The 14478-nt window shown below is 38.5% G+C and overlaps 1 protein-coding gene across 8 annotated transcripts in view; it reads left to right on the top strand.

The window, feature by feature from the left end:
* LOC136830197 (band 3 anion transport protein-like) overlaps positions 1 to 14478 on the top strand; it is a 359010-nt gene that overhangs the window by 337093 nt on the left and 7439 nt on the right. For all 8 annotated transcript variants that reach the window (XM_067089475.1, XM_067089476.1, XM_067089479.1 and 5 more), the window contains 5 exons: positions 6465 to 6666; positions 7267 to 7492; positions 13219 to 13413; positions 13598 to 13904; positions 14101 to 14340. In XM_067089475.1, the coding sequence (XP_066945576.1) occupies positions 6465 to 6666; positions 7267 to 7492; positions 13219 to 13413; positions 13598 to 13904; positions 14101 to 14340 (1170 nt within the window). The remainder of the gene's footprint in view (positions 1 to 6464; positions 6667 to 7266; positions 7493 to 13218; positions 13414 to 13597; positions 13905 to 14100; positions 14341 to 14478) is intronic.

The following is a 14478-nucleotide window of genomic DNA, read 5'->3' as shown; positions in this document are numbered from 1 at the left end:
GAATCTTTACCGAAAAGATAAAAAAAAGGAATGTAAATCGGTTGGGTAGGCTTGGCTTGATTTTTATATTCCTTTTTAACCGATTAGAAATTTCACTCTCACTCTCGCTCACACACACACATACTGTATATATATATATATTGGTACACATGTGTATGGTGTTTGTGTGTGTGTGTTTTATGTTAAATGTGACTTAATGCTAAGAGTAACCTTCCGTACATGCTGTTAGTGTTCAGGTTTGTTTCATCACCATGCAGGAATTAAGGGGTAGAGAACATTTTATCTGCTTTTACATATTACTCCTTCTGGTGAGAAAGAAAGGTGATTTTAGATTTGTACACCTCTGAATAATCATCGTCTCCATTATTAAAAACCAATTTTAAATTTCGTAGCTGTGGCTGAGAACCTGTTCAAAGCTCATGTAATCGTAAAAATGATTTCGTTCTTCGTTAAATAACTTGGGGTTTTCTGATTATTATGAAGCTCACATTAATTCATGATAATTTATTTTGGTTCAACAAGCCACCGGAGTGCTTTAACGGAGTCAACAATTCATCATTACAAAGTAGCTGGTCGTCATTGCAAGCCGGTTTGAAAACTAAAGATGTGTATTCATCAAACTCGCATAATCAGAGCAGCTAGCTCATTAAATACGTCAATAATTAGTACATAAATTACGTCCAAGTAAACTAGAGCTGATTAGAATCACATTCGGTGTATAAAATGTTTTCAAATAAGTTAGGGTATAAAGACAGACTTCTGTATACCAAAAGTTCGCGTATACCCTTTGAGAATGTTCAGTACAGTGACCTCTCATCACGTGGTTTAAGGTACGCCGCCATTGCGTAGGCCCTACTCATCTCCCCCCTCCCTATCACCTATTTGTGTATTTCTACAGCGTTACTGTCGCACCTTTCACTTTTCCTTGTCCCCCCCCCTTTTCCCCGCAACTGCAGTCACAGGACTCTTATGGAAGTTGTGCTGGGTATGAATCACCCAGAGTCATTGAAATGAAGTTTGTTTAAAAAATGGAAATTTTTATTTTTTAAACTTTGAATCTTAGTTGTACGAGGTTTTATGTGATTTTGGTTACATATATTAAAATAGTACTGCCTTAGATGTCAAAAAAATGTATGATCCCCCAGAAGTCTGTAAACGCAGCGCTGGGTTTAAATACATTGCATTGCCTGCATCAGTATCATGTGTGACGATCTTCATGAAGTAACCACACTGCTGAGGTTTAGAAATCCTTAACTGATGCCATTTTCTTGCAGCATTTATTTGCACACGAGCATTAACTAAGTTTAAATATAATCTTACTTTGGCAATGCATCAAGTTAAATGATTTCGATGACCTGTAAGGGTTGACGGTTTCTTTCCCTTCGGAAATTGTGGATAATTTGCCGAGGTCTACAAGTTAAGAAGTAACTCATGCCCCCGAAAGAACCGATATATAGCCAACTTGACCTATATTATGTATGATTAGTTATTGGTAAAAGTTGAAACAGGTAGCACATACTTCCCATTACCAGACTGGTTGCCCTTTCCAGCTTTTTTTTTTTTATTCGACTAATTTCCCGTAGATGTAAGTGGCACACTTCCACTGAGGGAGAAGCAGTGGAAATTTGCAGTCATACGAGAGAGGTGTTTTGTCACATCATCAGACTTTCTATCTTATGCTTGTTGAAAGCCTGGTACTGAAGTTTGCCCTTGAAACTTTTCACATGTTGTCAGCATAAAGGCTGCGTCGTTGTAAGATTGATGGAATAAATTGACATGTTACCAAGCACAGACTTTAACTTGGGAAGGTAGCGAATGAAATTTTTCAGATTTGATAAAACGTCTGGCATCATCTACAACACTAATCATACTTTTTCATTTTTATGTTTCAAGTTACTGAAGAGAAGGCAGAGATGTTAAATTGGTAATATATTTACTAGGAAATCAATACTGTGTGTAAAAAGTAAACGCAGAATGGTTGAAACTTTTCACTGGTTAGCATGCTAATGTTGACCCATTATAGTGCTCTCGGGGTAACACTTTCCTGCAGGTCATGTGACAGTGAGCCAGACTCCGGGCAGCTGATACCGCTCGGGCTCGTCTCTCTTATGCTTTCCTTATTAAATAAGTTCTTGGTGCGTCTCCTCGTCTTTCTACCTTTGGGCAATTTACAAGCTTCTCGAATGTTAAAACCGCCCACTACACATGGTACCAAGATATGCATTTGATTGCTTTCTCAAACTGGTATCGCCTTTCCTTTTTAAAGGGCAGGTTTGAAGCATTCTTGATAGTTTAAGTTGCAGAGTTGAAACCTTCGATGCTAAAACAAGGAAGTAAGAAGAAGATTAATTATTTTACGTGAAGGGTATTACTGGTGGTAATATTATTGTTCGATAATCTGCCTTCACAGCTTCATTTTATTATTTTCAAATATGAATTCATATTTGAAAATATTAAAATGAAACTGTGAAGGCAGATGATCGAACACTAATATTACTACCACTACTACCTCTTCACGTAAAATAATTAATCTTCTTCTTACTTCCTTGTTTTAACATCATAAGCTTCAACCCTCTACAACTTACACGATCAAGAATTTTTAATTTGATGCTTTGTCCAATGGAATCCCCAAGGAATTCGTAATAGGGACTGGCGCTCTATATAAACACCATTATCATAGTCCGTTAACTGCCAAGTTAAGGCTGAATCCCTGTGCAGAAAACAAATGCGGCATCATACGCTTTCCCAAAGGCCCACCAGCACCGAATCTACCCCTCTCCGTACTCTCTACCTCTCGCCGCTGTCTGGGATTGCATTGCCGTGACCTCTTCCGATCCATTAAACCACCACTTTCTTGGTTTCTTTCTACCAAGATTTTCGGTTTAACGCTAAATTTTTCTAATTATTCTCCATTCACTTCATATCCTTGCAAGCCTAAACTTTTCAACTCATCTTATTTCTCATATACCATCGTGGCAGTTCCTGTGAATTAACGTACGTTTTTGTTCCTTGAACTCGCTACAAAAAAGGGAATACAATGAAGGGAATTTTGTGGGTTAAAGCGTCTGGCTTCACCTGATGACAGCCCGTTAGTTTTATCATGTCTGCTGCAATTTCATGGCCAGAGATATTTTAATGGGCATCCAATAGGAAAGCGCAGTTCGAAAAATGCAGCCAGTTGCAGTGATGCAAGTTTTGTTATTTCATTACGGCGATTAGTAAACCGCCTGACTCTCTCTCTCTCTCTCTCTCTCTCTCTCTGGCTTAATCAGTGCTGATAGGTATGTATTAGTTTCACATTAATGTGAAGATCTACTTTTTTCCCCTTAATGGAGTACCTGTCGTATTCCATTCCAATTCGACCCATCTTCAGATTCCTTATTCGCAATGGACTTTTTTCTTTCCATGACATGATTAAACTCGGACCTACTTCGTTCAGACATTTTCTTCGTCTTTCTGCTTATTGTTTGTCCGCCCATTTCACTGTTCTTCCTTTTAGTTTCAACAATATTGCATTGGACGTATTATGAACGTCATTGCTGTAATAGGTTTATTTTAAAGGTATTAAAAAGTATGGTATAATAGTGAGGTATGTTTTTGTCGAGAGACTGGGCATCTTCACCTAATTGCAGGTCTTAGTTACTAGTCAGACCACTTTTTACATTCGTCGTTTAATTCTCACGTGAAAGCTTAAGCCATCGTTTGCTCAGGTAAAAATTCGTTTGGTCATGTACAAATTTGTTTGCTTATATAAGATTTTAGAGGGACGTAGAGGGCAAGATAAATGAAGTTACAGAGAGAAGGGTAATAGTGAGATAATTATTGTTTATTGGAACAAGTCAGAGTAGTAACATTCTCTCTCTCTCGGTTATGAGGTATGACCGGGACGCCTTGTAGTGAATAAAAAAAAATGCAGCAGTGATTCTTGCACTTTCGCCAGATTTCCTTCAGATTTATTATCCCCCTCGTCTCTTCTTCCTGTAGTCGGGGAATAGAGGGAGGAGAAGCAGGCCCTTCCTATCTCGCAATCGCAAGCTTTAGGCTGTGTGTCTGGTGTGGGCAGGGCTAGCAGACATTTGCGCAGATCGCAGTCAAGTAGTTGCACCTGAGGCAACAAAAGCTTCACATTTGTGAATTGAAGCTAGGTTCATTGTAACAAGTAATCTGTAAACCATAGAGGAAGGTTTTGGTGGGCTAAATATACTAATACACTTACAGGTTACAATTTCTTTGCAAGCTTTTTTGTCTCTAGTTATGGTAAGACCATTTACCTCACAATGGCTTGGCATTTTTCTTTAAAAGTTACTCATAACCCATTTGCCATCAATATAGTATATTAATCGTAATTCCCCCTCACTTTCCGTTATTCACCTCCAGAAATTATGTTGTCAGTTCATTTTGACAGATCCATCGACAATTTGTCGTCTGTGCTGGCAAGAGTTTTTTTTTTCCGTAAACTCTTATTATCTTGGCGTAGTTAAAAACTTTTATGGCTTGTTTAAATAATCGGCATCTCTCTCACCTATCAAATATGAAACGATAAAACTACGAAAACAACTACAAAGATGGGCTGATGTTAAGAAGGCTGTGCCATGATAATAGCCAATGTTCTAACGAGGGTTCATAAACGCCCAGGGGTATGGGAAGTCCATGAACATCATTGAGGGTCAGGTTCACTTGTTTAGCTATTTTCAAAACCTTTTTTTATATCTAACAGCTGCATGCACGGTATCGATCCCTATAAATATTCTGTCGATCTCTCTCTCTCTCTCTAATGGTTTTCTTTAGTAATGATATAGTTGCAGTTTCCCATAGCTTTTACCATTTAGTCAAATTCAGACTAAGGCTTAAACTGCTGCGGATATGAATACAAAAAGCAAACTTGGCAAGTACCATAATTTTAGAAAATGTTATGGTTGTTCAGTCGTGCATTTTAAAGTGAACTTGCATGCTTTTCTACCAGATAGAACGTCTTGAACTTCGCCTATGCAAGCCGTGGCTTTCGCTGCCACTGGCTTGGACAGTTCGGCATTCAGGAGAGACTAATCTCCCCTGTGTCATAAAATAGCTTGTACTTTCAGTACCACAAATTTCACCAAAGATGGGACCGGAAGTTGACTGATGGAAATTATGTCGGGGATCTTCCATTATGTATTTCCTTACGATCCACTCCCTGTCATTAACTTTGTTAGTCCGGAATTTGTTTGTTTTTTATAAATGAGAGTTCTGGTACCTATCTGTTGTTTATCGACAGCCGACGTTTTTCCAGTATAGGATAGCTTCTTCATATAATGAACTATAAATTTATTGCTTCTTTCGTCCCGCGTGCTGTTGTTTTCTAGATCCTTAAAGATTATGTAATTTCAGATTGGATATCCTCATTGTTTTGACCTCCCCCCACCCACAAACACACACGCACAATTGTCTATGGAGAATCGACATGACTTTCACATGCGTGCCTTTAGTCTTTTATGTAAAACACTGGTTTCCAAGTGATTCGTGTTAAATCTGAAGTTGGCATCCTCATTCCACAGAACTTTATCAGTATCCTTCACAACCTTTTGTGCTTCTTGGAAGAGATTTGTCAAGGATTAAAGGATAAAAATAATTTGCTAGAACCGAAGGGTTATTAATTGCTTAGTCTGTAGAGGTCTCAAATGTCGTCTGGCCAATTTGCAAGTAGGAACCGCCGCTGCAAACGATCTTTTCTTTTCTTTTCGTTCGATAACATTGCTAATCAGTGACAAAACTGCGCGTGAGAGACGTAGAAGTCGGAAAGCGACTGTAAGTGTTTAAAAGTAAAGACCAGTGTACCCAACGCTTTCATTTATTGCTAAGTTGAATAATAACCTGTTCTTAATTTGTACCCGAAGAATGTGAACGTAATGCAAGAAACTGCTTGGTAAATGACCTTTAACTGTAGGAGCTTAAATTTAATGCATACATGTATGTTGAATTCTGACTAAATTGTATTTGAGCCAGTTACTACGTTTTCTGTTTTTAAAGTACATAAACGCATAGAGTAATGTACCTTATGCACATGCATGGTAGTCAGTTTTGCGGAATTTTGAAAGCATGGCTGGAGTACTATTTACAGTGAAAATCCGGTGAATTCTAGTCTTAAGTGTTTATCAGCTTAGTTTTATTTTCACAAGACAACAGCATATGTGCTTTGTTTCTATAGTTTATAAATACATTTCGCATTCCTATGTATTTATCGCTCTACAACTTAATTTAATATGTGAAAGCTTTCCAGGCTAGTGAATGACTTTTTTTTTATTTTGCATGAATTTGCGCTTATGTTGAATAATAACAACATAACAGTAATGGTTATTTGTAATGCCTCCATTTAAATTAATAGTATTGTCCATTACAACTTGGAATTGTCTTGGACCTGGAAATTTCTTTTGCAGTCTCATTTTAACGTTTCCTCACTCATACCTGTGTTTTCTTTCCTCCTGCAGGTGCAGTACTGCTCGACCTGGAGGAGCGCGACCTCCCTAGCATCGCCGCTAGGGTGGTCGATAAGATGATCGCCTGTGATCAGATCCCACCTGACCAACGCGATGCCGTAATACGCGTCCTTCTCCTCAGGCATAGACACATCCGCGATAACCATTCGTCCTTCAGGCTCCCCTCCCGTGGATCCAAAAATGCCCTTGCAAGGTGATTGCTCAGTCCCTTATTTGTTGTTTTTTTGGTATATTAAATTTTTTCCGAACGTGATATTTGTCAATAGTCAACATTTTTCTTGCATACTTAATGTATATTTGTATTCCATCAATTACTTCTCAGTAACTGGTAGTTGACCATTATAATATATTTGTTGCATTTTATGTTAAGCGTATTCAATCATTTACATAGCAATATACTGTTTATACGTATTTTTGACAATATCCCGCCCTCTTTTAATGATGCTAAATGCTGATATAATTTCAAAAATTTGTCCCTATCAAATCTAATGTGACTTTACCTTAAAAATTCTAGGCGACGTGCAAGATATTTTGCCTCTCCGACACCCATACTTTAATTGTGGTACAATGCATTCGTTCATGTCAAGCAATAACTTCGTTTAAACATTTCATTACTGACCTTGCCACAGTCTTGCCACTATTGTGTGCGTCCTTAAGCTTAGGTCAAAAGAAGCTAAATTTAGCTCTCTTCCCTATGAATACTTCGATTTTTATACGTTTAAAACTTGGGTAGACTACTACATACATTAGCTCTTTTACGCTTTTATTGAAAATATGTTTGTTTGCACTACAGCTCCGATGAGAAGTTGGCGACATCTCCTACATCCCTGAGTTTGGACGGCGGCAGCAGCCTTAGAGCTTCGGTGCGGAAAGCTGGCCTGTCCAACCTCTTCCACGTCAACACCTTCGCTGGATTCCGCCGTCAGAACACCGAGGACAACATCACCTCCAATGGAAATGTCACGAAGGAACAATCCCAAGACAAGAAGGGCGTGAACAGAGAAGAAAGCTACACACAGGTAAGTCATTCTTGGGCTCTGCTAGGTACGGTGTCAGTTATTGTGATTTCAGGTTTAAATTAGCTCTAGCTTTTGCTGTGCGTGACAAGCCTCGTACGTGTTATTGAATAACTGAATTTTTTTAAAGGTATCTGGTATCTAAAGAGGCTGTAAATTGTTAACCCGCAAGCTTGACGGATATTGAAAAGGACAATGTATTTTATCCTAATTAACCCCATAGTTTTAGTGAGTAAGAAACCAGCACTTAAGGGAATTATACGAAACAACACTGATTAGACCATTTTTTTTACACGAAAATAGGAAATAGGGATTAGTTGAAAAATAATGTAGCAACTTGAATGTAAGGAACATTTGTTCCCCAATCGGGCATTTTGGCGCCACGCCCATTCTTTTTCCGCAAACTGGGCATGAGTTCCGCAGTCCGCAATATTTTCCCCCTAAGGACTTCAGGGATGCTCTTCCGTATCAAGCGAAACACGCGCGACCTTGACATTTTAAGTCAACACAAGGCGGTAGTACACTGCAATTTCGTAATAAAGCGGAAGTGTTTATCTCTCCTAGCTTTTGAAACAAATGTTTAGCGTGAGTTTGCATGTATAAACACTGGCTTGTTCTTCGTGGGCTGCCCACGGCAGTCAGAACATGTTTTTTAATTGGATATAAAAAAAAATTAAAATCGATTGTTTTCTTGTTAATCCAATTGAAAATACTTGAATAACGAAATCAGAAAGGAGATTCCTTCGTCCAGAATTTGACCTTTGTTGGCCAGATACCATGTAATGAACAGAAAGTGTTTTTCGTTAAGAATAAACCAATTTACATTGTTTAGACATTAAAGTCTTGACGTTTTTGATAATGTTTTTGTAACCATTCCAGTGCTCTCCGTTACATAAAGAGCGCGGGCATCCATCTTTGGTATTTAGTAAAAGCTGCCTTTTGAACCTTCTCATAGGGAATTTCCCTCTTGAATTTTATACACCCCTGATTCTTTGTCTGTCTGATACTGTTCATTATTTACGTCAAACTAAAAGTAGTTAACCTTGTTGACTTTTCGGCTGCGTTGCAAAAATTAGCCCGGCTGAATGTCATAGGGTGGATCCTGAAGACCACATTTCATAGGATATGATGAAAGTGTTCAATCGGGAGACCGTTAAAGCTTATGGTATTTGTATCAGAACGGTACTCGGGAAGAGTAGAGAGGTAGCTGTCAAATTAGTTCTCTCCCGTCCTTTTTTTTTTTTCATACCTTTGGAGGAACTTACAGGCTTTTTTTTTTTTTTTACTATCTTACTATGTCTTGGTGCCCTACAAATGCCGTTGTGACTTCGTATGTTAAAGTTAAATTCTCTCTCTCTCTCTCTCTCTCTCTCTCTCTCTCTCAGGCTAATCAAGAACTGACTTTTGTTGTTTAGATGTCTTCCAAGTTAGAATTTTGCAGCTATTACGCCCGGGAAAGAATGCCTTAACGCTGCATTTGATGTATAGCTTAACCAGTGCAATCATTGTCAGTGAATCATAGTCGGAAGCTCATTTGAGATTTGACAGTCCGTATGTGTAACGCTTGTTTTTGGTGGGATGGAGGGAGGAGGTTCTTTATTTTCTCCATCAATATATATAGTTCATGTTTAATAATTTCACCTAGGTAGATCTTATATTTTCTTTGCACAAACTAACCGTTTACATTATAACGAGAATAAAAAAAAAAGTTTGTATCAAATGTATTAGCGACAGAGAGAGAGAGAGAGAGAGAGAGAGAGAGAGAGAGAGAGAGAGAGAGAGAGAGAGAGAGAGAGAGAGAGAGAGAGAGAGAGGGGTAAAAAGTCGATTGACTAGTCCATTGCCTTGGATTGAGAGCGATGATCGTCGCTGTCCTTGATAGAAAGGACAAGAATGTACAGTTCGCTGTACGCAAGAAACTTGTCCTTTATGGGTACAAGGTAATCGTTAACATTTCCGTGAAGGCGCTGAGTCACTTGGACATAATAAACGAAAAGGCATTTTATTCATAGTGTATTTTTCCCATCAGAAACTTCCGGAGTGAAATCGTCATTTACAGTGAATCAGATGGTTGGGATAGAGTTTTATTTAAAATTACTCTTGCAGTAATATTTTATAATTTTCTCACAACACTCCAAAACCACTAGAGCCTGATAAGGTATTGCTGTCTCCTTACCGGGTGGGATTACATCTTTCATTTTATTACGTTTTACACATTTGTTTACTATTTATACCCAGTTCTGTGGCTGCCTTTCTTTCGTAGTATTGCCCTAGGTATTTTGCACAGTTTTTGAAGGATATAAAATATTCAGAGACGCGCAGCACGGTTTGTGTCGTTTCTTTGAAATGAATTAAATATGGGTGTAAAGCGTTAAGTTTTTATAGACCATAACTATATATTCCAACAGTCAATATAATTTTTAATAACATGATTCCATGCGAATAGAAGGTCATGTCAGGCACCACCTTCGAATGTAAAGGAAGCAACGCCTTGTGCTGAGCTGCAAAACACCGCCACGCCCTACTACTAATATATATGTGTGTGTGTGTGTAATATATATATATATTTATATATATATATATATATATATATATATATATATATATATATATATATATATATATATATATATATATATATATATATATATATATTATATATATATATATTATATATATATATATATATATATATATATATATATATATATATATATATATATATATATATATATATATATATATATACTGGATATCATATGCGGCTGTATACTCAGTTTAATAGGCTAGATTCATTTGAATCTCAATGAAGTAGGTCTGCCTATTCAAATGAAGTTAGACCATGCATATTAACAGTGTTGTTATTAATAATGTTGAATATACTCTATTTATCTTGCCCATTGCGCGGTTTCGTCACTCGGAATTTGGAACGGGTGCCCGTGCTACTATGTTTATGCGTCGAGCGCACACAAGCTCTTTCCACCCTTTTTTTTTATTCGGATCGCATGAGATACAGTATCAGACTAAGAACTTCAGGGCTATCTATCTGCATATTAATCCTCCGCTGCTTTTTTGTTCTGTATGTTGGTTTTCAGTCCCCGTGCCAATATTATTACCACAGCTATAATTACCAGCATAGCATGTATGGGATTCAGGTTGAAAGCAGTTTTCGAAACCAGTATTTAAGGACCCTTTTTTATAACGTGTCTTAGCCAAGGCTATAATTTAGTTCAAACCGCACCAGCTGTCGAGTGGTGTAGATGTTAGGATTGCGTTGTAGCTCCTTCCATGAGGATCAGTGCATTCTCTCTCTCTCTCTCTCTCTCTCTCTCTCTCTCTCTCTCTCTCTCTCTCTCTCTCTCTCTCTCGTACACTTTCCCTGTGAAAAGACACTGGGACTGCAATATGCCAAGGTTCGTTGGCCCTCATGGTTAAGGCTGCAGTTCCATGTTTCGTTGCGCCCTTCCGTTCATGACACGGGCATCTCGGGTGGCCATTCCACAGCAAAGTCATTAACAGCTTGGCATTGGTTTGAGTTGCCAAGGTCTTTAATCACTCTTGCCCTACACATTTTCTTCATTTTCTTATTTCTTGAAGGAATTCTCTTGTCGCGAAATACACATGTATTTTTTCGGAAGGAAGTGCAAAAATAAAGTCGCGGTCCTTTTCGGAAGAAAGTGCAAAAATGAAGTCATGGTTCTATCTTGAAATAGATTAAAAGCACGGCCAATCTACTTGTAGGTTGAAGATCAAAACCGGATGCGTTTGTCGCAAGGAGAATACTGATGTCATGGAAATGCTTGGGCGTCTTTTAAAGCTTGTTTCCACAGTAAATGAAGTCGCCCTTTTTATTATTATTTTTATTATATTATTATTATTAGAAGTAGCAGTAGTAGTACTAGTCGTAACAGCAGTAGCTGATATAAAAAAACCAACTTTCTCTTGCAATTGCTTCCAAATTCTCCTGGAGGTCCATTGTAAAACTAAAAGCTTTGTTTGTTTCTTGACTGTTGCTATCTTAAAGACTTTGAGAGTGCGTTTATCCCCCCTCACCTGCAGAGAGCAAGTGTCTTGATTTATAAACACTGCCTCTGATTTCATCCCTGTATTTAACGAATATCAAGGACTTGGTTACTTATTTTTAACGTTTCAAAGGTAATTTAGATAAAAATTTCCAGTTACGATCCAGAACGATAGAGAGAAGAGAGTAATGAATATACTGAAAGGTAACTAAAATCCACTGAGCAAGTCAGACAATAATTGTCATTGCGATGTTAAATAAAAGGGAACATGATTATTATTTGGAAGGTGATTTGGCTGTTTCTTCACGTGCCTCTTTTAGTCCTTTCATCAAATTAATATTGTTCAATAATCTCTAAAAATGTTTTGGGATGTCATCACAGTACTAGCCTTTTGTTTGTTCGGTGTTATAACTTTTTGTTGTAACGAAAATTTGTGGCTTTTCAAGTTATCTCTGTGTGTGTTACGCTTGCAGCTATGTTTACTGGAAAGTACATGACGGGATAGCTTGTTAAATAGTTTGCCATTTTTATTTTACTATATGGACTTTAGTACATCTGCTTTGGTATATATACTCTCCTTCATACTTCTTTGACTTTTAGGGTCATCGTTGAGTAAATTTAGTCCGTATATTTTGCCCTTCTAAATATACGTGCATTATACCTACACGACGTTGAATGCAATGCATGTTTTCTTTATTTAGCACCCTTTCTCTCCTTTCACTCACTTATGAATGCACTCTCTCTCTCTCTCTCTCTCTCTCTCTCTCTCTCTCTCTCTCTCTCTCTCTCTCTCTCTCTGCTCAGTAGATTTTTTTGCATTATGTACCTTTTCTCATTTCACGTAGGTAAAACTGTGCACTGCTGCACGGCTATTTTACCTTGTTTTTCCTTTGCTGAAGAAAGGAAGGAGATGATCCAGTAAAAATTAAACTTTGTTCGTCGTACAATTGGACTTCCCTTTCATTGGAATTCAGTAGTCGAGCGACACCTCACGTGATCCTTCCTTCGCGATAGGATTAATTAAGAAAATAAGCGTTGCCTGTCGCTGCATATGCACGATGCATACTTAATCTTTGCAGAAAATATTTAACGTTATCCCGTTGCCGTCCTGCCGAAGTAAACGAGCGCTTTATGAATGAGTGCCGTTGCCTCAAGATTCCGTTAGAAGGAAAAGAGAGGTTACGAGGGCGTAATCTTCCAGCTGTTTACCCCGTTCCTCTTCCTCCTCCTCCTCTTCCTTACCTTTGCTTCTTGCGATATTTCATTCATAAAGGGGAGACTGTTTTTTTCATCGGTGTTCACAAGACCAGCTTCTTTCTTGTTATATCGTTTGGTTTGGCCTAACCAGAGTCATTTGTTTGCAAGAGTGAAAAGGGGGGCAATAATAGGGGTACGGATTTGAACTTGAGAGTGCGAGTATTTCCTGTCATGTAACTACTATTTGGAAGTTCCTTGAAGGTCGTCGCTGACTCGTGGCCTTGCGCAAGGGACTTCCCCGCTTACTTCGAACCACCCTATTAAAGATGTTTTATACAGTGGCTATTGCTTTCAGCTTTACTTAATTATTCAAGGCGTGCATATGCGTTTTGTAATTTCTTGAATGGCTATATCAAAGCGGGTAGATATTGCAGGTTATTTTCAGGTTTCTCCTTTTGAATGTGTTAAATATATTGTCATTGCAACAACCACATTTCATTTGGTTTCCAGATTGATATTGAGGACTTGTCTCCGAAAGAGAGGGAAGCTAGGGAAAGTGCGCGAAAGAACAGTGAATTGATGAAGAAGATCCCAGAAGGAGCCGAAGCCACAGCCGTTCTTGTAGGTGCCGTCGATTTCCTGAAGCAGCCTACCATCGCCTTCGTTAGGCTCGCAGAGGGCGTCATGATGGATAACCTAGTTGAGGTACAGAACAACTAAGATTTCCTTCTATTTCACTCAACCATCCACTTATTTGGGTGTCGCTGACAGACCAGGCCATTATATTATTTGAAATATATTCTTTTAACATTCTTGAAGATTGATCAATTGCAGTCTTACCTTTTTAGTGTTTACATATTAAATATGTTACTTTTTCCTTTTTTGGTAGGTTCCCATTCCAGTAAGGTTCATGTTTGTGTTGCTTGGGCCCTTCCATGGCGAAATGGACTACCATGAGGTAGGTCGATCCATCTCTACTCTCATGTCCGACAAGGGCTTCCATGAAGTGGCCTACCGCGCCCATTCTCGTGGTCAGCTACTTTCTGCCATCAATGAATTCCTCAATGCTTCCATTGTTCTTCCACCTTCTGACTGGAACAACAAGGATCTTGTTCCAGTCGACGACATCAGAGCCAAGGCCAACCAGATTATGAAAAAGAAAGAAAGCATGCGAGCACGCAAACAATCAGAGCAAGGTGGGGCCTTAATTATCGTGTGATGTCTTTTATTGAAAGTGCGTTATTGCCTTAATTACTGAGATATCAACACACATTCTTTCTTTCATGTGGCATGCGAGTTTTCATCGGTCAAAATCTCTTGAGATTGTCTTTTTGATAATTGTTTTTTTATTAAATTCTTTGTTTTGTTCACACAACCCTCTGTATTTTTCAGGAGCAGCGGTGGCCCCAGTATCTGCAGGCGATGGAGATGGTGGGGACAGAAAGCCCCCTCCGCGTGATCCGCTCATTCGCCATGGCAAACCATTCTATGGTTTGATTCAGGATATCAAAATCCGTTATCCTCGCTACCTAAGTGATATTAAGGATGGCATCAGTGGTCAGGTTTTAGCATCTGCCTTTTTCATCTTCTTTGCTTGTCTGTCTGCAGCCATCACCTTCGGTGGCATGTATGGTAAGTACAGTATAGCTCTGGAGAGATTAGACACACTTGAGATTCGGGTACTTCTTTTGCGGTTTAGAGTGTGCTTGATACTCAACATATTTTACTATAAATAACAAGCTCTACGGAAAGTTTACCGAACCTTTTAAC

Source organism: Macrobrachium rosenbergii, chromosome 46 (assembly GCF_040412425.1).
Source record: "Macrobrachium rosenbergii isolate ZJJX-2024 chromosome 46, ASM4041242v1, whole genome shotgun sequence".
NCBI classification, from domain to species: domain Eukaryota; kingdom Metazoa; phylum Arthropoda; class Malacostraca; order Decapoda; family Palaemonidae; genus Macrobrachium; species Macrobrachium rosenbergii.
This window is presented reverse-complemented; position numbering and strand designations above follow the sequence as displayed.